The 22,500-nt window shown below is 44.8% G+C and overlaps 1 protein-coding gene across 1 annotated transcript in view; it reads left to right on the forward strand.

The window, feature by feature from the left end:
* The window catches only part of LOC134092069 (potassium voltage-gated channel subfamily KQT member 2), a 48,244-nt gene that overhangs the window by 5,626 nt on the left and 20,118 nt on the right, over positions 1-22,500 (forward strand). Inside the window, exons 2-4 of the mRNA XM_062544872.1 lie at positions 9,878-9,968; positions 10,398-10,524; positions 11,042-11,217. Of these exons, the coding sequence (XP_062400856.1) occupies positions 9,878-9,968; positions 10,398-10,524; positions 11,042-11,217 (394 nt within the window). The remainder of the gene's footprint in view (positions 1-9,877; positions 9,969-10,397; positions 10,525-11,041; positions 11,218-22,500) is intronic.

Here is a 22,500-nt window from a genome sequence, read left to right on the forward strand (position 1 = left end):
ATACTTAATTTTCATATCTTTAATAACACCACCAACAACAACAATAACTACAACAGTAATGTTATTATTCAACAGTGTTACTATGCAACAATATTATTATTCAATGTTTAATGCATTTATCATAGTGTATCTGGACTTGGTTTTGTGTCTGTAGGTGTATTGTATCTGTACAAGGCTTTGATTTATTTGGTTCCACAGATAATGCGTGATCCCAACCAATCAGCAGACAAAAAGTTAATTTTGTTGACTCAACAAACTAATCACCAGCTATGAAAAGCCTGCTACATTATGCATACAGACGGCTCCGCGAGAGTCCTTGATTAAAGGCGGGCGGAACTGGGGAGAAGTTGGGAGAAAGCGCCAGGTTGCCGTGACCTGTTTTTCAAGGCAAGTCGGGCGCGTCTCGCCTCGCGGTGCCTAATTAAACGCGAGGTGCCACCCGGAGAGCCGCGGTGCGGGAGCGAGGTCGGTGTGTGCGCCCGCTCTGAGCTGTGAAAGTGCATGCGCCAGACACCACCAAAGTGATGATGGTGGTGGTGGTGGTGGTGGTGGTGGTGGTGATGGTGATGGTAGTGGTGGTGGTGGTGGTGGTGGTGGTGGTGGTAGGGGTGATGGTAATGGTGGCAATCTGTTTGTGTTTTCTGATTTGTGGGCGGTTGAATGAGTATACAAATGCGCTTCTGTGTGCACGTGTGCTGTTTACTCTAACTGGTGTGTTTCTCTTCATTATTCTGTTGTGGTCTGCTTAGACAAATGTTTAAATGTTTAAATGCCACAATCCTATAACATTTATTCATTTGATAGATCCAAAAATGGACTCCATTGGTCAGTCATTTATATTGAAAAGATTCAGATTGAAGCATTTATGAATATTGTTTGGTGAAAGGTTTTATTGTCACATGACACTGAAAGATAGCTTTTTGGCCAATCCTTAAAGCCCTATACACCATCCCAACTGTGGCATAAGGCAGTGGTAACATCATAGTGTGTGGATACTTCTCCACTGTGAGAGACTTGTTATAGTAAGGCTTGGGAGAGGTTTTAACCACCATATGCGACACTGGAGTCTAGCAAAGTCAGTAAATGTAATATTCTAGAATGACTCTGAGAAATCCCTATTCTAAATCCAATAAGAGTCAATTGCACTATATAGCATTATCCATGAACCTAGATGCTCCATATACAGTACACTCTGCAAAGAGGAACTGGGGTAAGACACTGCAGAACAATGCACAAAGCTGGTATTGTCTCGTTGTATCAGATGGATTTCGGTTGTCATCCTGCCAAAGGGGATTATGGTATAGGACTTGCATACTGATGTAAACAGGATATTTGAGTTTTGAGTAAATGTATTTTTAATGTTGTATGTACTAAATAATAGATACAAAAAAACTGATGCAAATGCAAATTTGTATGTTACACAAGAAAATGCTGATGAGTACTTTTGCAAGCCACTATACTGTAGATGGGAGGGAGAGAGATGGATTGGTTGATACTGAAGTTGTTGCATGCATGTCCAGTGCAGGTGTATTGCTTGTGAATGTGTGCTTGATGAATGTGTGTTTAGGGCATGGAGGCATGTGATGGTTCCCATCTTGACTGTGCTCACAGGTTCCTGTCTCTTGTGCAGTGCCACGGGGTGAAGCTTAGACAGCCTGGCCAACCATAAAGCCCCCCAGGATTTCTTCCTGGCCTGAGTGTTTCTAGCACTCATTTTATATGCTCACACCGCACACACGCTTGATGGCTGTCGCAGAGGTGTCAAAGTAGTTTGTGTGTGAGTGTGTGTGTGTTCATATGTGTGTGTGTGTGTGTGTGTGTGTGTGTGTTTGTGTGTGGGTGCGTTTCTGTTATTCTGAATGACAGAAGCTTAGAGACGCTCAACCTAGCACAACAACTTGCACAGTGACGATGAGAATCCTCTCCCAGCGTTCCGCAAATAGCCACCGCATCGCTGTACCCGCATGTCAGACGCAAAAAGGGGAAGTGGAAACACTGGTTATTCCATCCTGGCTCACGTCGCGTAAAATTTCACCTTCATGTAGCGGGCGGACCCGCGGGATATCGGGTGAGAAAAGGGCCAGCGTGGCGTGGCATGGCATGGCATGGCGTGGAGTGGCGTGGCATAGAGTGGAGAGGCATGGAATGCCGTAGTGTGGCTTGGTATGGTGTGGCATGGAATGTTGTGGCGTGGCATCCTCACGTCTCTGACTCAGAGTCAGATGGCTGGCTGCTTCTCTTCTGTCTCTACCCCTCTGCAGAGAGAGAGGTGGGCCTTTTCTAAACAGAGTGTCACAATGAGAGGTGGGATGACTAGATTGCATGCTGGTGTGATATCTGCCAGTGCACACATGACTCACGCCAGGGCTTTTCTTCCCAGCGTGAGTGAGCGGCCATTGTGGCTCTGCGGTAAAACAGGCGACACGGAAAGCACAGAACCAGAGCAGCGAAAAACAAACAGGCAAATGGCAGCGCACTGTTTTTCCAGTAGAAAGGCCATGGCGGCCATTGTGGCTCTGCGGTAAAACAGGCGACACGGAAAACACAGAACCAGAGCAGCGAAAAACGCGGATGACAGCGCACTGTTTTTCCAGTAGAAAGGCCATGGCTGACATAGTTGTAGCTGAAAATGCCTGGGCTTTGTGTATCATCTGAGCCTTCCAGTTCAGTGGCTGTCTATGGTGTTGAGTTGTGTGCATGGCGCACTCAGGGAGAAGGTCTGAAGCCGGTCATCTAACAGCACAGTATGGATAGCAGCCTTGTCTCACATGATGGATGTGGTAACCACAATGTCAAGGAGAGGCCATGTACACACCTTTACACACACACACACACACACACATGGTCTCTAACTCTCTCTCTCATGCATACACACTCACACATAAACACGCACATACACACACACACACACACACAAACCCACACACACACACACACACACACACACACACACACACACATTCTTTCATATACACCTTCGTCTCTTCTCTCAGTCTAGGAGAAGGTGTCTTTTCTGGAATCTCACCGCTGCAGCAGCGTCATCCATCATGTGCCAGTGGAAAAATAAATAAATAATAAACTCTATTTTGGTGGTGCAACATTTTATTTCATCCATCATAAACAACAACCAGTAACTCTCTTTTAATAGCTTGGAAGGATGTACTGCACGACTCTCCCTCTCTCTTTTTCACCCTGCTGTCTGGCACAGAGGAGACTCGCATCAGTACCCAAGGCCAAGGAGAGTGAGTAGAATTTCTAAGGAGACTGTAAGGCTTTCGCCCCATCACCGTGACGTTGTGTTTTGGAACGTTCGGCTTAATTGCTTTAACACAGGTTGTAATTAGTACAAATCAGAGGCGTGGGGATCTTGGATAAAGCTCTCGACCCAGAAGATGTGAGGCCTGGATTTAAACGTAACGCCGTGTTAAGACGAGCGCTCGGCGCTGCTGTCACGGCGACTGCGGCGACGGCGCGGCGCGGCGTGTCTCTCTCTCTCTCCTACGCCGCGTCTGACGAGAGGTGAGGTGAGCGAGTGCTGCCATTTTGATCTCGTACACGCTTCTGCGCCGGCATCACACAGAATCCCTGAAGCCACTGGAATTAGCATGTCCCCTCATCAAATGCAAGTGCGCACAAGGCTCATTAAATTAAAATGGAGACAGACGCTGCTGCTGCTTTCCTAACAGCGCCGGTAGTCATTTGGTATTTGAGAAAATGTAGGAATGAGCACACACGTGTGTGTGAGTGTCTGTGTGTATGTATCTGTGTCTATGTGTCTGTACACACATTTGTGTTTAATTAACATGTGAAGTACAGAGCACTCTTTTGCTTTGAGTGGTATTATTTTTCACACTTTCTTTTTGCTGTGCTTCATAAGACACACACACACACACACACACACACACGGCAGAGAAACTGAACATTGTCTGGGGGACCAAGGTTGGTGAGGGCTCTTACTAAAAGCTCTCTCGCCTTAGAGAGAAAGAGAGAGAGAAAGAAAGAAAGAAAGAAAGAAAGGGTGATATTGGGAATGTGGGATGGGGATCTGGACAAGTTGATTGAATGATGGAAAAGCTGAAAATGAAAGATTTAAAAGTATCATGTGTTTCCCGTAATATCCGGCCCTAGCTCATCTTCAGCATGTCACAACGGCCCAGAGATGAGATCAATAAAACATATGACAAAGAGCCATGGCGTGACTTGCAAGCAGAGGGCTTACATCACCTGTGAGCAAGTTCACTGAACCCGCTGAGACACATTGTGCCCCTGCAGTGGGGAGGGAGGGAGGGAGGGAGGGAGGGATGGAGAGAGGAGAAGAGATAATAAGATGGATAGATAGATGAGAAGAGAGGGAGAGATAGATGGAGTGAGGGAGGGAGAGAAAAGAGTGAAAGAGATAAATACAGTATATTGAAGAGCGGGAGATAGAGGGAGGGAGAAATAAGGGAGTGAGTGAAGGAGGGAGGGAAGAAGAGAGTGAGAAAGAGAGGAAGGGAGGGAGAGAGAAGAAGGGAAGCAGAGAGAGAGAGAGAGATGGGCGGCGAGGGAGGGAGGGAGGGAGAGCGGCGGCTGCTGGGGTGCGTCAGGGTTTACTGTGCGTCACTCTGAGCAGTATGTCCACGGCTCGGGGGCCATTATGCTGTGCAGGCAAATAGCACATTTGGCCTGGCAGGCTTGATTAAGAGCAGTGTCCTCTCGGGCGCAGCACTTACTGTACGTGGCTGCTGAGTGCCCTGCCGCTTTGATCGCCATGGCCATGGCCTCTTCTCTCCTCATCCACACTCTATCTATCTGATCTGTCTATCTGTATATCCATCTATCCATCTCTCCATCCATCTCTCTGTCCATCCTCTCAGCCGCACCTCTGTGCATGGTTCCCCTCTACCTCTCTGCCCCCCCCCACTCTCTCTCCTGACCTTACCCCACCCCATCTCACTGTCATTCACCCCTTCTTCTTTACTCTTCCTTCATTTCTCTACCTCTCTCTCACCCGCTTTTTGTGCCTTCACCCCACCCCCTCCCTTTCAGTTCCCCTCTCTCCCTCTCTTTCTACATTTCTTCATCTCTTTCCCTCTCTTTTTGTCTTTCTACCTGTCTGACTCACTCTTTTTCTCATGCTCTCTCGCTCTCTTCCCCTCTTTCTTACTCTACACCCCCCCCCCCCCCCGGTTGCAGTTCTGTGCTGTGTGCTGGATGTCTTCCAGCCTGTCTGGCAGCATTAGGCTGAGCCCAAGGCGAAGGGTGGAGGGCTGGAGAAGGAGATGAAAGCAGAGGAGGTGCCATGGTTACAGGAGAGGAAGAGAGAAGAGAGAGAGGAGAAGAGGAGAGCAAAACAACACCAGGCTGGAAAGGCTCAGAGTCAGGCGGGGTGGGGGGGTGGGAGGGGGGGGTGATTAAGGGTGGTCTAGAGAGGAGAGATCGAGGGGAGGAGTATGAGAGACAACATGATGGAGAGATTGAACGAGGCTGAAAAGGGTGATGAAAGAAATGGCTGATGAATTGGCTGAGGGTGCTAGTTGGCAAACTGCAGTTACAAGTAGGATGAAAGTGGGGCTGAAGAGTAGAAAGGCTGGAAAAACAAGGGAATTGGAAAGAAAACGCAGCCCGGGCAGCAGTCAGATATATTGCCAGTGAAATTGTCCCACTTAGGCCACTGTTAGAAAGCCACCAAAATGAATCTCTTCAGCTTTTGGGAGGCTGAAATAGCTGAAACGAAAGCTAGGCTACAGAGCAGCACTGTAGTCAAAACCTGAGACCTGTCCTAAAGTCCTGACCCAGACCAGAGTATATCAAGACCAAGGCCTTGAGAGGTTGAGAGACCAAGTCCTGACCAAAGCAGGGCAAGACTCAGTCAAGACCAAAACTACATTTTAATGATGAAGGATTTGGCTGAGATGGCATTTGGCTGCTTGATCCCAGACAAACAAGAGCCTCTTCATCCATATCTTCACCTTTATCCTGTATTAAGTTGCCAGTGGGTTATGGGGGACAGTTGTTAAGAAAAATAACAACATTTCCAAATGATTAAAGAGGCAGGGTTGCCAAGAGCAGAATGTTCTTCCTACAAACACAGTAATGTGTTAACAATTTATTTAGATTTGTGACATAGTAGTCTGGTCTTGAAATAAAACCTCGACAAGCTCAAGACCGTGAAACAGGGGTCTTCAGACAGGCCTTGAGAACGACACCTCTACTAAAGAGGCATAAACATCCATGTCAATATACTGTAGGCAGTAATGTTTTACGAGGTGAAGATCACTGACCTCGACCCAAGCACCCCCGTGGAGAGGCAGAAGCTGTGGTCCAGATATTAGAGTGATGATGACTGACCGGGTCTAGTTCAGGGTGATGCTGCAGTACCGTACGTCACCCTTAGCTCCTCTGGTTTCCTTTGGGCTGATATCCTGCTTTAGAATGATGCACAAACACAGTATAATTCAGATGAATACATATATTCATCAGAGAGATGTTTAATTCTAATTCGGAATTAAAAACATCATGTAAAGGTGGCCACTGAGTATCAAACAGGCTAATAGGCCTACTGGAAAAAGCACCATGCCGATGTCAGATGATGATTTTATATTCCTCTTTTTAGGCAACTTTAGCATGGTATCAAATACATTTTCTCCTCACTGTATGTTTGTTTACTATACTTATGCACTGTATGTGGATGTGTCAAGCAATACCTTTTTATTAGAAATGTTTGAATATATGAAGCTGTTGCAAATGTTTAGGCGATTGCCTAAAGAGTTACTGCTGAGGTGATTGCCTAAAGAGTTATTGCCTCCCCAGTGTTTGTTTGTTGTTGGAAGATTCTGGGTGATATTTATTATGACACTTCAGGCTGTGAACAGTTTTGATCTTACATTGCAAGTTTGGCCTGTAATTTGATATGGTTGGCAGTGAATCGGGGGAAACACGTCGTATTGGTAGCACATTTCTGCATTGATTTAAACAGGATGGCAAAGAAGTAAACAGCGTTATAGATCCTGCATATCTGTGTGGCTTTAACAGTTGGCTTGTTGCAAGAAGAGGTTTTAAATGATATATATCAATAGACCACACATATTCTCAAAGGTATTTTAAGGCCACCCGTCATAAAAGGCAGGATCCCAAAGCAGATAGTGGGGAGCTGAGGCTAGCCAATATGGAGGGAGTCTTTCCTGTGGTCCAGCCCTCTGCTAGGAAGCCCTCGGGCAGAGAGAAAGCCCAGTGTCCAGTGGAGTATTCGCCAGGTCCTCAGGTCGACGTATTGACCAATGTCTTGTGTTCAGAATCAATGGGCTATAATTGGAGACAGGGATGTGCTGTCACCCAATACAGTGTCCAGCATGGGGAGGAGCAAAAGGGAAGAGAAATGCAGCTTCTTCTGTAGACAACGCAGAGCAGAACATAGTGTCCAGAAACACAGAGTGAGAGAGAGAGAGAGAGAGAGAGAGAGAGTGAGAGAGAGAGAGAGAGATGTCTAACTATTATTTTGAACATGAGTTGAGTGGTGTGGTGTGGAGGGTTTTGATTGCTTAGAGAGGTGATTAAGAGTAAGCTGGTTCCTGAGTCAACGCAAATGGTTCTTCTTTTGATGTAGTCTGTGTCAAGAATCTTGACAGAGGTTATGTTGAAAGAAGAACCGTTTACAGCTCAAGAGAAGCTCTCACAGATGAGTCTGACAGCCTGGGCTGTCACAGTGAGTGGTCTCAGCCTATACAACCTCGATGTCGCCGCAGTCCTTTTGATGCCTTCCACAATGCAGTAATTCATCAGTGATTGGCTCATAAGTGGAGCCCAAAGAAACATGACAGCTCATCCTCCGCTGTTCAGTTAAATGGCTTTGTGACGCTCCCTTTGACAGAAGGACTTTACAGACCAAATGGACCTCAAAATGGGTGTCAGATAATGTTCTCTGTTGTAGGTATTCACACCAGTTGGCCCATTCAGCCAGAGCTAAAGCACACAATAGGAATTTAAACCCAGGCATTAGTTTTGGACTTTTCAACCCACAATTAAAAGTCTGAACTGGACATTTGGATAGATGAAAGTATACACACATTGTATTATTTACTTCAGTTCTTGAATAAGGGTTCTTACTCTAAGCCTCCACACACTGTAAATGAATTAAAGGCAAGCAATTCTGTTACATGCCTGCGTAATCATTCGCAAGGGGTACACCGCATGCTCAGAAATGTGACACACCACAAACAGTTGCGACTGCCGGCCGCGCACAACACCGCTATCCCTGTTCCTGGAGGTATTTAGCATCAGAGCTTGTGTTGCGACGAGTGTGGCGGCGTGGGGTTCTAATTTTGGTCCTCCGCGTCGCGTTAACAATATCACCGGCACATTGCAATGTTCCAGCCATCGGAGTGAGTCAGAGCGGAGGATGGGATGCTCACTGCCCATTGTATCGGGTTACTTGTAATGTGCTGTAAGCTTGCTCGTGCCCGGGCTCAGCGCGGCTTTGTCAACGGCAGCCTTTGTTGTGACAGGCCTGACAGGCCCTCGCGTCGCTCACAGTCCCCCAAAAAACGCTGAGGACTCATGTCATTGCTTTGTCCAGGGTTTTTTTTTATCAGTTCCTTGAGCATGGCGAAACAAACTTCCCCCTAAAAAGTGGTTCGCCAGCAGCTGTGGGCTCGGTGGGGCTGACTGGCGGAGTAGAACCAATAGGAGCCAGGAGCCCACGTGTTGCAGATGTTTGTTTGTGGCCCACAAAGCCTCTCCTGCATGTGTCAAGTCAAATTACACACTTGTGTCAGCAGGCTGTGTGTGTTTTTGCTGACTGCAGGTTGTCAGAAGCTTTGCATTAGGCAGCGCAACACCGCAGGACCTTATTCAGTCTGCTGTAGCTGTCAGCTCGGACAGGCCACTGTCATTTGGCCAGAAATGGTCATCCTCTCACTATCATTTTTTTTCTCTTTTTCAACACTTTTAATGCAAATGGGGCTTACACTGAAACAAATCTGGTTACATCTAGTCTTCTGCATTCGTTGTGCTTTTTGGAAATATATAATTCTGATATAAAACACACTATACTCTATAACCATGTCTTCTGTTATGTTGAAAGAAAGTAAAGACAGGAAAGACAGGACAGGAAAGAAATGGTGATATCAGCATAAGTATATTGTTTCAGTGTCAGTATGGTGCACATTTGTCTATACATTCCATCACACTCATCCTGTTGTAACCCCCCCCCCCCACACACACACACACACACACACACACACACACACATTCACACACACACGCACACACTCCCATGAAGCTGGTTAAAAACGATGATCTCTCTGTCGATATACTGTCCCCCCCGTCTCGATCTGCTCGCGGCGGCTGATCTATGGTTCCCATGGCCAGGGCTCCATCTCCATTAGCTGAGGACTGATATCCTGGCGTGGATCGTATGGCTGCGCCCCAGCCTGCCTTCATACCAGCTCAGCACTTCTGCAGGAGCCTTATTGAATCTGTGGAGAGGAAACCGTTCAAATCCCCACAGACCTCTTGCTGTGAAGAGACGAAAGGGAAAAAAAAAGAGAATATCTCAACGTCTCAATTATGACATTAGGAGACCTTGTGGAGGTGTGCCGATTTTTATACCGTCGTAATATTGACAGAGGTACTAAAGTGTGTCCTTCACAATAGGCCTACAGCTCATTATATGCTTAACAGCGAATAGGTCTACCCCCCCTCCATAAGTGTTATCTGAAAGAGGGCGATAGTATTTCAAACCACATGCCTTCATGGTAATGCAATGTCCATTAATCATAGCCACAATCTTCTCCTGTTCAATTTAATTTGGAGTATGGTGTGGCACTCAGTGTATACAGCATTGATTTGTGCTGTGGGGGGATTTTAACCGAGCTCTTTTGTGGCCATTCCCTTTCAGGTTCCTGCTGGTGTTCTCCTGCCTGGTCCTCTCAGTGTTCTCCACCATCAAGGAGTACGAGAAGAGCTCCGAGGATGCTTTGTACATACTGGTATGTGCGTGTGTGTGTGTGTGTGTGTGTGTGTGTGTGAGAGAGAGAGAGAGAGAGAGAGAGAAAGAGATAGAGAGAGAGTATGTTTGTGTGTGTGTGTGTGTGTGTGTGTGTGTGTTTGTGTGTGCGTGTGTGCGTGTGTGTGTGTGTGTGTGAGAGAGAGAGAGTGTATGTTTGTGTGTGTGTGTGTGTGTGTGTGTGTGTGTGATTGTGCCTAGAACTGTCAGGGAAACAAAGTTTTGAACTGCTTTGAACACACACACACTAAAGCCTTGTCTCGGTTTGATGGTTTCTGACATCCTTGTGTTACAATTGGAGACATCCCACTGCAGCAGATCTGAGATGCGGATCTGGTTTCTGTCTAGCTCTGTCTTGACAGGATATTGCCCATGTCTCTTCTTTAGTGTTTTTCTATATGTGTCTTTGCAGGAAATTGTGACGATCGTTGTGTTTGGCGTGGAGTACATCGTCAGGATCTGGTCAGCAGGATGTTGCTGCAGGTACAGGGGATGGAAAGGCCGTCTGAAGTTTGCCCGCAAGCCCTTCTGCGTTATCGGTGAGCAAATAGAAAAGGAGGCCCTGAAATGACATCATTGTTCTGGAAACACAGCTGTCCATAACACTCTTCTGTTCCATGTACTGTAGCATTGTTATGTCCCTGCAGTCATGGCTGTTTCCAGTACATCACTAATAAAGTCAGAAAGGAATGACAATTATGATGAAACATCAATTTCAACAGAATCCTCTTTGTCCAAAATGACTCCATAATTGCATTGATTTGGAAGCAATTTTCTGAGCAGGCGCCCTCGAACCAGTCTGCCTTTAGCCATCTTGTGTCCACTTATTATCATAATCTACCGGGCCAGTCATAATATCCACTTGGCCCCTGGTGTCCAGTCCTCTCAGTTGATTAATACTTTAGAGATCCATCAGCGCTCCATACCCTGCTGCTGAATCATTTCAGTCTCCCTAACGAGCCATTACAAGCTCCATGCCTATTCATTAGCATTGCATAGTGCCTCCATGACTCTGGAATGATTGACTGATGACCCGGTGGGCCGTCTCTGTTGCAGACGTCATGGTGCTGATAGCCTCCATCTCGGTGCTGGCCGCCGGCACCCAGGGGAATGTGTTTGCCACCTCGGCCATCAGGAGTCTGCGTTTCCTGCAGATCCTGCGAATGATCCGGATGGACCGGCGAGGGGGGACCTGGAAACTCCTCGGCTCGGTCGTCTATGCCCACAGCAAGGTAATGGACGCAAAGTAATGGTCATGTAAATTATTTCAATGGTCCGGAGTCAATTTTGTCTGAACACGATCTTAGTTTGATTGAAAAGAAACACATTAAAGGCAGGTTTAGGTCAATTATATTGCACAGGATGAATCTGGAAACCTGGGTCAAAGGAGTTTTTGCTTCTGTGTTGAAAACCACGTATTATAAGCTTGACTGTTATAGAAAGAAATGGCTGATCTTCAATGCAATATCTACAGTACATTACCCGTTATCAACAACCATTCATCCAATGTTCCAAAGGCACATGCTGATCTGATATCATTTTACAGTGTGTCTCAGTTGCTTTGGTACATTGCTCGAATCATCCTCGACATTTGCATAAGAGAAAGTGCATTGTACAAATAGCAAAACACCATGGATTACCTGCAAAGGCTCAAAATCCTATGGTGAAATTTTTGATGATAATTATTGTAAATTGTAGGTTATACCTTGTATGTGTGGGAGTTTGATTGCAAGAGACTGGATGATATTCACATTTACACTTTTACTGTTTGTGCATTGTGCAAAATGACACAATGATCTGAATATTCTGATCTGAGAAATGTACCAAAGTGTCTGAGAAAAACTGTAAAAGGCTAACTGAGAAAACATTGGTGAACCCTTTTGCAATTATGTTATGTAAGCACATAATGTAATCTGAAATCTGCTGGCGTACTTAAAAAAAAGAAGTAAAACAATGCTGATCTCTGCTGGTATTGTAGTCTATAATGGAGTGGAATGGACATTTCAGTGACCCCAAATTTTTGACCTGTAGTGTATGGCCTGATATTTCCAAAATGTCCCCCATGTTGTGGCTTTGTTTCTGTTCTCATTCTCCCATTACTTCTGCCTTGTTGAGGCACTCTGAGGCAGTCAGTACACATCAACTGATTTCTCAGAATTTCCTCAGACAGTACATGGTGCAACAGGTTTCAGCGTCTCTCTCAGTGGATATGTCAGACAATAGTGTTAGGCCTCCCGCAGGGCGATCTTCCAATATCACAGTCAGACGAAAAACATGACACTCATTTCTGCTCTTACTGTTGTGAGAGGAGACCAGCCAATATCCTCAACAAGGCACACCAAACACAGCTTTCATGTATGGATTTGTTTTTAGTCTTGCATTCACGCATCTGTGCCCTGCATAATGTGTCAGGCTTAGATCTGCAACGGCAGTCAGACCATATTTGGGAGAGGAGCCATTCTGTTGAATCTTATCTGTCAAAGCCGACCCCAGAATCCCGAGCCGCTACCGCTGCCACTCCGTCGCTCCCCGGCTCCACTGAGAGTAAGCCTGATAAATGGGCCATTGTCAGGGGGAGGGCTTGGGGTTGGCTGGGTGCGCTCCGGCTGCAGCCGTGCATATCTGCTGGCTTCCTTCGGAGGAGGGCGGTGGGGAGAGCAGGTTTAATGAGATATTCTCCTTAAGCATCAGATGGAGTGGATCCAGGTCAAGATGGATAGGGCCAGGCCATCACTCATATCCTCTGATTGAATTTGCCCAAGCGAACCCAATCGCTCTAGCCCCAAGGGCCTTTCCATTGGGGGGGAATTTTAGCCTTTGTGTGCCTTTGCTAAAATGTCATCCCAAGAAGCGTTGAAGATAAGGAAGGGCCATTACTGACAATGGCAGAAAGTCAAAAATGTTCTTCCAATTGCTGTGAAGTAAGGGATGTCAGGTTGCTGAGAAACCATTATCTGTATGCTATAATAGTTGGGGCATCGCTCAGAAATGACTCTGGACTTTGTCACTTTCAGCACCATAATGAACTCGGCGCTCTATACTTCATCTGATCTCAAGCCACTGAATGAGGAACGGTTTAGCTGCGCACAGTAACGTCAAAAGATGTACAAAAGAGTACAATAATTATCTCATTGTCGTGTCAGAATACAATGACAATTGTAGACGTGTAACGATTTATATTAATGCAATACTAATACAATTATATAACGAAAATAATAATATTTAATATTGAAGTTTAGGCTTTGACAGATAGATAGATAGATAGATAGATAGATAGATAGATAGAAAGACAGTTATATGGATAGCTAAAATATACACCCTCTGAGTATTCTGTCACGTCTTTCCCCATGTGCATCATGTTGCCCAGTAGTCAATTCCAGGATAATTTTTAGTAATGGGGAATAAACATGCATCTCCAATTTGGGCCAGGCCATTACTCATATCCTCTGACTGAATTTGCCCAAGCATTCGTTCTAGCCCCAAGGGCCTTACGATAGGGGGAACATTATAGGCTGTATGCCTTTGCTAGAATGTCACCCAGAGAAACATTGAAGGTAAGGCAGGGCCATTGCTGACAATGGCATGAAGTCAAACATGTTCCTTCACCTTCAGCTGAACATGGACTTTTCAGGAATTCTCAGAAATACTTCTAACTACCGCTAGACAGGCGTGTTCTAACTGGACGCTGTGATCGCTGACCGAGGGTTTTATCTGAGAGGGTTAAAGCGGAGGATCTTTGGTTTTATGGAGGCGCCTTTGACCATTTTCTCAAACATTCTGTTGTGATCATGGTGACTTGGTCATGACATCATAAGTTGTCAAAACAATATCTCGTAGCAACCGAATGGCCACATTAGTGGCGAGAGGAAACATTTAACATTCTCGTCGAGCACATTAAATATTCTACTTCACTATGATATCCCATACCAAAGTTCGTTACAAGGCGTAGGCTAGTCATGGTCCGACTACTTTTTATGAACACATCTTTCAGTAATACTAAAAGTTACTCTTCCAAAGTTTGTTAGCAAGAAAGTAGCAAAATCGTGCTTCACTTTCTTGAATTCCAATTTACTGCAAACTAGACAGAACTGCTTTTCTTTTGCACTCAAATCTGATTTCCTTGTAGATTTAAACACCGGAGTATAACTACATGAAAATAATCAAACTTTTACTAGTGAGTTTGATTTATTATGTCTTCGAAAACCGGGTTCTCGTTCAAACGCATTCGCAGGAAAAGGTCTCGTTGGCAGAGAACAAAGTGTTTGCTACTAGGATGCTCTAGTGTACAACAGAGCCGTGTTCATTTAACACTAGAAGCGCCGCGCCGTTCTGACCCACTTATACCTAGAAGCGCCGCGCCCCGGTCATTTGACCGCTTTGACGACCTACTAGAAGCGCCGTGCTGTTGTGAACTACTTAAAGCGCGGCGAGGCGGTCAAATGACCGCTGAGTCCTTAGACTGGGAGGCTTTTACTTACACATAATGATCGCAAGATGGCGCTTCGTGCACGAATGAAATCGTTTGGTCATAAATTCAGTTTGCACTAAGCCATGTCATTCGTGTCAGACCGTGTTGTTGATAATCTGTGGTTGTTTGTTTCATTATGACATACAGCACGTTTGAGTTATCTGTTAATGTATTTGTGTTGATTTGTGTTGTTAAAAACTTTGGAAGAGTTCTTGAACAAACCTTAAGCAAACTTGACTTTCAACTAAAATGCTCTAAAAGTGAATGTGGCTAGTTCTAATTCACTCCCCAAATTCACTTCTATTCATTTAATAGGTAGCCTATGTTCGCGCTGCCGAAAATGATCGGACCTGGTCACCTGGAACAAAGAGCCTAATAGTCTGGTTTCAATTACACAGTAGCCAGGATTTCATGCCGCATTTTACAGGCTACCGTGGCTACTTTCTAAAACAACTTTCATTCATTTAGGGAGAAGATCTAGGGTCTAGCTACATCGGAGGGAGGGAGATAGAGAGAGCTATGCTGAGCAGGCATAGGCGTGAGAAGTAGCATAATTTAAAATAATGAGTGAATGATATCTGTTTTGCGAATGTGTAGGCTATGTTTGCGATGTCTGCTGAAAAAAAAGCTAGGCCTATTGTTTCTACAATTTAAGCTAACTTCTATGTGAATTCGAGATTCAGCATCGACACACACATTTTCTCCTAGTTGGCAAGCAGAGTCGTAGCTCACTGGTTAGAGCTTCGGCTTGGTCACCCAAGGGTTGCTGGTTCGATCCCCAATCTATTCCTGACGGAAGTTCTTTTGAACAAGGCATCAATAAAGTAGGCTATATTTATATTCTTTTCGATTCACATAACTACACGCACGCTGGCGAATTCCAACATTCTGAAACGCGCATATGCGATGAAACATGATTGCGCATTCTTCCACGGGTTGCCTAAACAGCCAGCTTACAGCCTAGTCTATGCAGGGGACAGATAGATGGGGTGGGGGTGGGGAGACAGTTCCTCAATGCCTCGGTGATATCTGTAGCCTAAGTATCCTAGACGAGTGTATGGGGGAGGGGGATGATCGGTTTCAAATAGGCTGCAATGGATAGTGTGTTGTATAGACCCCGAAGCCATTTGCTTTGAGAACGGCTGGCTAATGAAGTTGTTGGCTGGCTAGCTGGCTCAGCCAAAACCTTAATGCAGCCGCCACAGTTTTCATGACTGATAATGGCTTTAGTTGCCACTTCATGTCTACAGATGTGTATATTGTATTAGATATCAACACACAATGTTATTGTATTGTTTTGGACAACGTTCTGCACGTTTCACTTCAATGTAGGCCTAGACTGCATGCGTTCATTGCGTTGTGAACAGCGCAGAAATCTCTGGAAAGGAAACGGTGGCAGTCGCATCAGTATGCTAGCTAATAGCCTATCACGTTCAATGCTGTAAATCCATCTGTTCCAGAATATTTGGTTCATATCATCAATCTTTGGTTTTGGTGTTTGTGCAACCGGGCCCTGACGATTTAACAAAAGTCTGAGTAGCCCTACGTAGGAATTAGGGAAGTAGCCTATGTAAGGTGAGATCAAAATCAGGCTACTTTGTTTGCTGCTTTTCCCCATGTCATTTTCATTGGTCGTCAACTCACTGGGAGTCCTGTGTGTCGTGGCAACGAGCACAATACTGATGTGGTGTGTCCAGTGGGAAAATCTCATGTAGGCCTAGTTTCTAGGCTATCGTTTATTTTTTCGCGTGTCACTATCATATAATTATTTTTAGATGCAAAAAGTCTAACTGGCTTTGTCAAAGTTTGTCAGTTGGCGGCAGAAAATGATTGGCTGGCGAAATTATTTTTCGTTAATGGTAGGCCTAAACATATTGCGATTCATCCGTTTATTTCAGATAGGTTGTTATTAAAAACCATTAACAAAAAATAATTGTTCATCGACGTTGAAAAACGGTCAGTAAATTCTATCGATATAAGATTTTGCATTTCGCTCCTGCCGAGATGTGAACACGGGTCTCCGGCGTTGCAGACAGGAGTGTTAACGCTGCGCCAATTGACATTATATAACAGGTGCGTTAGGATAGGTCCTTGACTTGACGTAACTCAGTCAGTCCAGCAAATATGTAAGAAAATGCTTATACATTAGTCTGAGCTTTAAAAGATAGCCTACAAATAGAAGATAAGATGTACAACTATGAATGTACGTAGGCATACGCGCCCTACGTACATAAATAGGCTACGACGAAAATTACACATGTAGGCCTGTCGCAACGTTTTCAAAACAAACTCGCATTTTACCACGGTAAATCGCCTCCATATACTATGCCATGTAAATGAAAAATAGTTATTAAAATAAAGCACATATATAATACATGTTGCACATATATAAACGATATGTTTTATGGTAAAATATTATTCTCATGCCCGACTGACAGGAAATCCTTGCGACATCTGCTGTGAGAAAAGAGAATAGCAGCCTGAACAAAAATGGCCGAACGCGAGACAACATAGTGTTGTCACATAAGTGAGCGCAAAATAGCTCTAAACTAGCTTGTACCGGTGTGCTTTTGATCATGTAAAAATTCTGGGTGACAAAACACGCGTATTTAGGAAAAGTCGTGAACGTAGGGTCCTGGAATTTAATCGAGTGAAAAGATTTTTTTTTTTTTGTAATCGCTGCGGTCAAATGACCGCAGCCCGGCAGTTCTAGGTATATCTAGGTCAAACCCCCACGGCGCTTCTAGGAATACGCGTCAGCGGTCAAATGACCGGCGCTTGGCGCTTCTAGTGTTAACGCCCTCAGGAAATTACATGCAACTACATCTATCGTTTTAAGTCCAATTGAATGGCCGTTACATTTGCTGGAGCATTTGGAGACGCTTTGGAGACAACGCGCGTAAAAGTCGAGAAGAAATCTTTTGAGAACTTTTCCACTCTCAACATTCTGACAAACATTGCGCTTATCCATGGTGATGGATTCATCATGGTAAGATTACATCACACGTTGTCAAAACATATCCCTGACAACAGGGTCGGACTGGGAACAAAATTGGGCCCTGGCATTTTTCTCCTGGACCGGCCCACCACTGGACCGACGACCCCCCAATCCCCAATGCCCCCCCCCCCCCCCCCCCCCCCCCCCCCCGGCCGCGCGCGCGCGCACCAAATAAGGATGTAGGAAGTGGGCGTGGGGGGGAACGTTTGTGAACCGCTGCTATAGTGTATACTGTAGTGTATAGTTCAGGTATTATAGTGTTGGCCACTTTGCACTTCACAAAATGTAAATTAGTAGGGGGGTATATAGGCTATCATGATCATTTTGCCAACAATGATGTAGAACCATGGATTTTCTCAGTTCATGACATGTTTTGTTTGAACTTAAACCAACATAAAGTTCTAATTTTGACTACATTATTTAGTATAGGCCTACTTGATGATAATATATAGCCTGCCCCCTTACAGTCCTCTAGTCTTGTACAATAGCCTATAGTGAACCATATAGGCCTATTGATATTGATGCTGATTGAAGAGGTTGCTTGAAGGTTGCTGATATTTATTTAAGTTCCATAGAAAATCAAATTGCACCACTCCCTCTCCTTCCAAAGTAACATGTCCTACACCTCTCCTCTTACAATAAATCGTAGGCCTGTTATACTGTAGGCTACTATGCCAGGATTGTGTAGGCTAGGCATCATAGTTTTACAATTGCGCACACACTGATGGAGAGCTATAGGATTAAAATGCAGACTGTGCCTTTAAATAGGCTACTTTTCCACTAAAAACTTTATCTCAACATTATGTACAAGACTGATGTTTGCCAAGCATGCCAAAGTGTTAATCTCTTAGTAGCCTACTATCATCATACGTTTTCGCATAGTAGCCTACTAGCCTACTACTATCCCGAAATATGTTTTGAATGACATGGGGCGCACGGAGGTGAACGGCTGGACAAACACGAAATGACAAGGTGCTAAACAATTTAGTATAGGCCTACCTGTAGACAGGCTTTGTGGTTAAAATGATGAAAACCAGTAGGCCTAGGCTAGTCTGGCACAGTTTCAAGCACAGTAGGCTACACTTGTAGAGGAGTCGACCTTATGGGGAGATACGGACACAGCAGATAGGTTTAAAAACCCAAACTCGGGGAAACTTTTATTTTCTCTTAACTCGCAAGACAAGCATATCCAAAGTTCGCGGTAGCCTACTCTCTGCACGTCATCAGAACACGACATAACCATAACATAACAAGGAGGCGGCTATTGTAACACGTTAAAGTGAACACGTAACAACTGGCTGTGAATTATGTAAACTCAGGTGCCGCTACACACTATAGTTTACACGCACAGAAAATAAAAGTCAATATAGGCTATCAGCATCATGAGATTGCAGTCATTATCGGAAAATCCTGACAAGTCAAACTGGACGCGAGCGCGAGCAAAGCCAACAAAAAAACAACAACTTCCTAAATGATGTATTTTTAAATAAATCATTTGACCTTTACCGTTTCATGGCTTCTGCTAAGAAACAAATAGCCTAGTGCATCACACACGAACACTTGCATCAAACATTCTTCAGAACGCAGATCAACCCGTCTGCTTTCACTTTCAATGAAATCCACAGATAACGGACAAAGTTTGCAATGAGTGATAGCCTATGAATGAAAGAAGCACCAACCCCGCCGTAATTGTCAGCGGACTACATAGCAATGATGTTAGGCTACAGCAATTTATACATGACGGGCCGCAAATAAATAACTTAAACATTTTGCCATAAAAAAAAAAAAAAAAAAAAAGAATCTCGGAGTCCACCGGCCCACATGTGCACCGGCCCACCGGGCATTTGCCCGACTGCACAGATTGCCAGTCCGAGCCTGCCTGACAACCACATGGCTCACTTGGCTAAATTGCGCAGCATGTAGTTCTACTGTAGCCTGACGAGCCAGACCCACATCAAGATGTAGGGTCTGGACACTCACCGTAGACAGGGCTCAATCTGAGGGGTGGGATAAACAGTTGTTTTTCAAATTCCCTCCCCGCAATAGGATAACGCTAAACGAATCATCTTCTTGTTTTCAAGTAGCAGGATGCGTAACCTTCCCTCTCCACGCAATAGGATAACGCTAAACGAATCATCTTCTTGTTTTCAAATAACAGGATGCGTTACCGTCGCAACTTCTGGTCGCATGTCAGTCACCATTATGTTAAGCCCTGTGATTGGGCCGCTGGTGCTGGGGGTTCTCAGCTCCCTGCCTTTATGGATCGTGCCTAGACTGCCCCGCCAGCCAAATTACATTTGCTGCCGCTAGGGGCGTCTAGATTTCTAGGCTAGTTCTACTGTTGTCCACCGCTACAACATAATAACAACTTTCAAGCCATGTTTATTTCATGGTCACCTTCCCAGGCGATTTAGTTTGAGTGACGGATGAGCAGGATAATGTTTTTGTCTATTTTTTGTTTGAATTTAATGAAATATTGTTTATAGTTCAGTCCTTAGGAATTGTATCTTCACAGTAGGCCTATACCGTAAACAGCGCAGCTTTAATTCAGACCAAAATATTAAAATCGCCAAAATGATTACAGTTTTTCTCAGTCGCTTTGGTACATTTCTCAGATCAGAATTGAAATTCTCAAAAATACCTGTTCAATCTTCACATCATTGTGAAGGGTCACTTGTGCACATCAAAGCATTTTCTAAATGTGTATATGTGAATATTGTCGATCAAACTCCCACGTACACTGAGGTGTAACCTACAATTTACAAAAAAAAAGTCAAAAGTTTATCCTTATTTTACATCAGAACATCCCTCCAGAATACACTGTTAAACTGACAACATGACTAACCCATTTGACTGACTAAGGATTTTGAGCAAGAAACTGGCCTTTGCAGGTAATTCATGGTGTTTTGCTATTTCTACAAATGGTTTTGAGAAATGCACTTGCTGTTTAGCAAATCTCAAGGATGATTTGAGAAATGTACCAAAGCGACTGAGAAAAACTCTAAGCCATTTGACTGTCTTATTCGTACACAATGACACAAGGACTTGTCATTCTGAAATGTACCAAAGCGACTGAGGAAAAACTATTCACAAGGTTGCCTCCGCCTTTGGCTGAGCATGGACTTTTCAGGAATTTTCAGAATAGATAGATATTTGATAATTGATAGATAGATAGATAGACAGATAGACAGACAGATCAATAGAGAGATAGACAGATAGTTAGATGGATAGAGAAAATATACACCCTCCGAGTAATCTTTCACGTCTTTCCCCATGGGCATCATGTTAGCCCAGTAGTCAATTATAGGACAATTTTTGGTGATGGGGAATAAACATGCATCTCCAATTTCTTGCTTGAACAGTGTTTGCAAGATCCCCCCCCACCTCCTTACCCCAGCACGGAAACTATCAGCTATTTTTAGCTAAACTCATTTTCGGTTCAGCTTCTTCTCGTTTGTCGTCTCAGCAGTTTTCCTCCTCACTCAGAAGCAGAGCTTGCCGCTGGGGGAATAGGGGAAGCTGTTGTCGAGGTTATAAAAGGCAGTCCGTTACTATGTATACTGTGCCTTATAAATAACTGCTGCATCGTAGATGTTGTTAAAATGGAATGACTTCTAGAAGACTCAAATCAGCACAGTTTTTATGAAGGTTGTGATGATACAGGGTTAAAGGTATAGATGGGTTAAAGCTCCAAACAGATGTCCAGTCAAGCTGTCTCATAACAGCTCAAATAAAACCACTGAGAAACAGTTTGTTGAATGAAATGTGCAAGTGTTCTGTAAAAGCAGTGTTGTATGTAGGCCTGCTGTATCTTACTCCAAACATTATTCCAGAATTTCAGCCATTTTCTACCGATTAGCAATATTGGAGGCTTTAGTTTCCCGATCCAGAAACCTATCAAGCCTGGTTGAAGGGGTGAGGGGACAGGTCAGTGCAGGATGTAGGATTTAGGTCACCTCTGGTCTGACTTAGAGAAATGCTGCTGCCGTCTGTCTGGCTCCCATCTGCTAGCGGGCACAGGTGTCCACAGGTGTCCACCCGCCGTGGCCTCAGGTCCGTATGTGCAGCCTGGGCATACCTGCCTTCTCAGGAACTGACCTCTGAAGGTGGACCTCCCTCACCTGTGCCAGGTGCCTACTGTAGCCATGGCACGGAGACGAGCCAGCTCAGCAGAACCCAGGGCATGCCCATGCACCTGTGCCAGTCCGGAGGCTTGGCCTCCTGAAGCCTCCTCTCCCATCCTCTTGTTCATTAGTCGGAAGTGAAAGCTGATCTTGTGTACGTTCCCATCTTCTATAGCTCGGCCCTCACCCGCTGCTTCCTCCCAGTCCTGGCAGAAGAGTGCATCCTACAGAAAAGACTCTACTCCTCTTCTCTCCCTCTTCTCCTCCTCTTCCTCTTTTCCCACTCTTTTCCTCCTCTTCTCCCTCTCTTCTCCTCCTCTTTCCTCCCTCTCCTCCTCTTTCCTCCCTCTTCTCCTCCTCTTCTCCACCTCTTCTCCTCCTCTTCTCCCCCTCTTCTCAAGGGCAGAGCTGGAATAACGGGCCAGAGGGGAAATGGCCTGACAGTGCAATTTGACGCAAAATGAGTTCCCATCTCACATACAACATTCTTGACAGACCCAGTTCTGTCTTATGTGTGGTCTCTGTATGGTCCAAGGGTGTTTCATTTCAAAGAGAGGAGGGAGGTCTCATCTTACAGCAAATGTATATGCAGCCGTCTTGCTGACGGAGCAAAATATCAAGTTATTTTTCCTCCATTTTCACGCCAATCCTCTTTCTTGTGTGGTGCAGAGCTGTTGTTGGGAAGCAATGCATCATGTCTCGGCAAGCACTTCCATTATTTATTCTGTTTCCAAAGAGCTATTAGAGGGGCAAGCTGTCGTTCCAGATTACCAGTTTTAATCAGAATGTCAAGTAGATAAAGGTCCATGCAAGTACTTTCAGATTTATTAACCATGGAGAGCCATTTTAAAATCATGTATTGAAGAGAAACAAGAGCGTGACTTGTACAGTTTTGAGATACAGCTGAAGCGAGCCTAAATGGTTT

The sequence above is a fragment of the Sardina pilchardus genome, chromosome 9 (assembly GCF_963854185.1).
Source record: "Sardina pilchardus chromosome 9, fSarPil1.1, whole genome shotgun sequence".
NCBI classification, from domain to species: Eukaryota; Metazoa; Chordata; class Actinopteri; order Clupeiformes; family Clupeidae; genus Sardina; species Sardina pilchardus.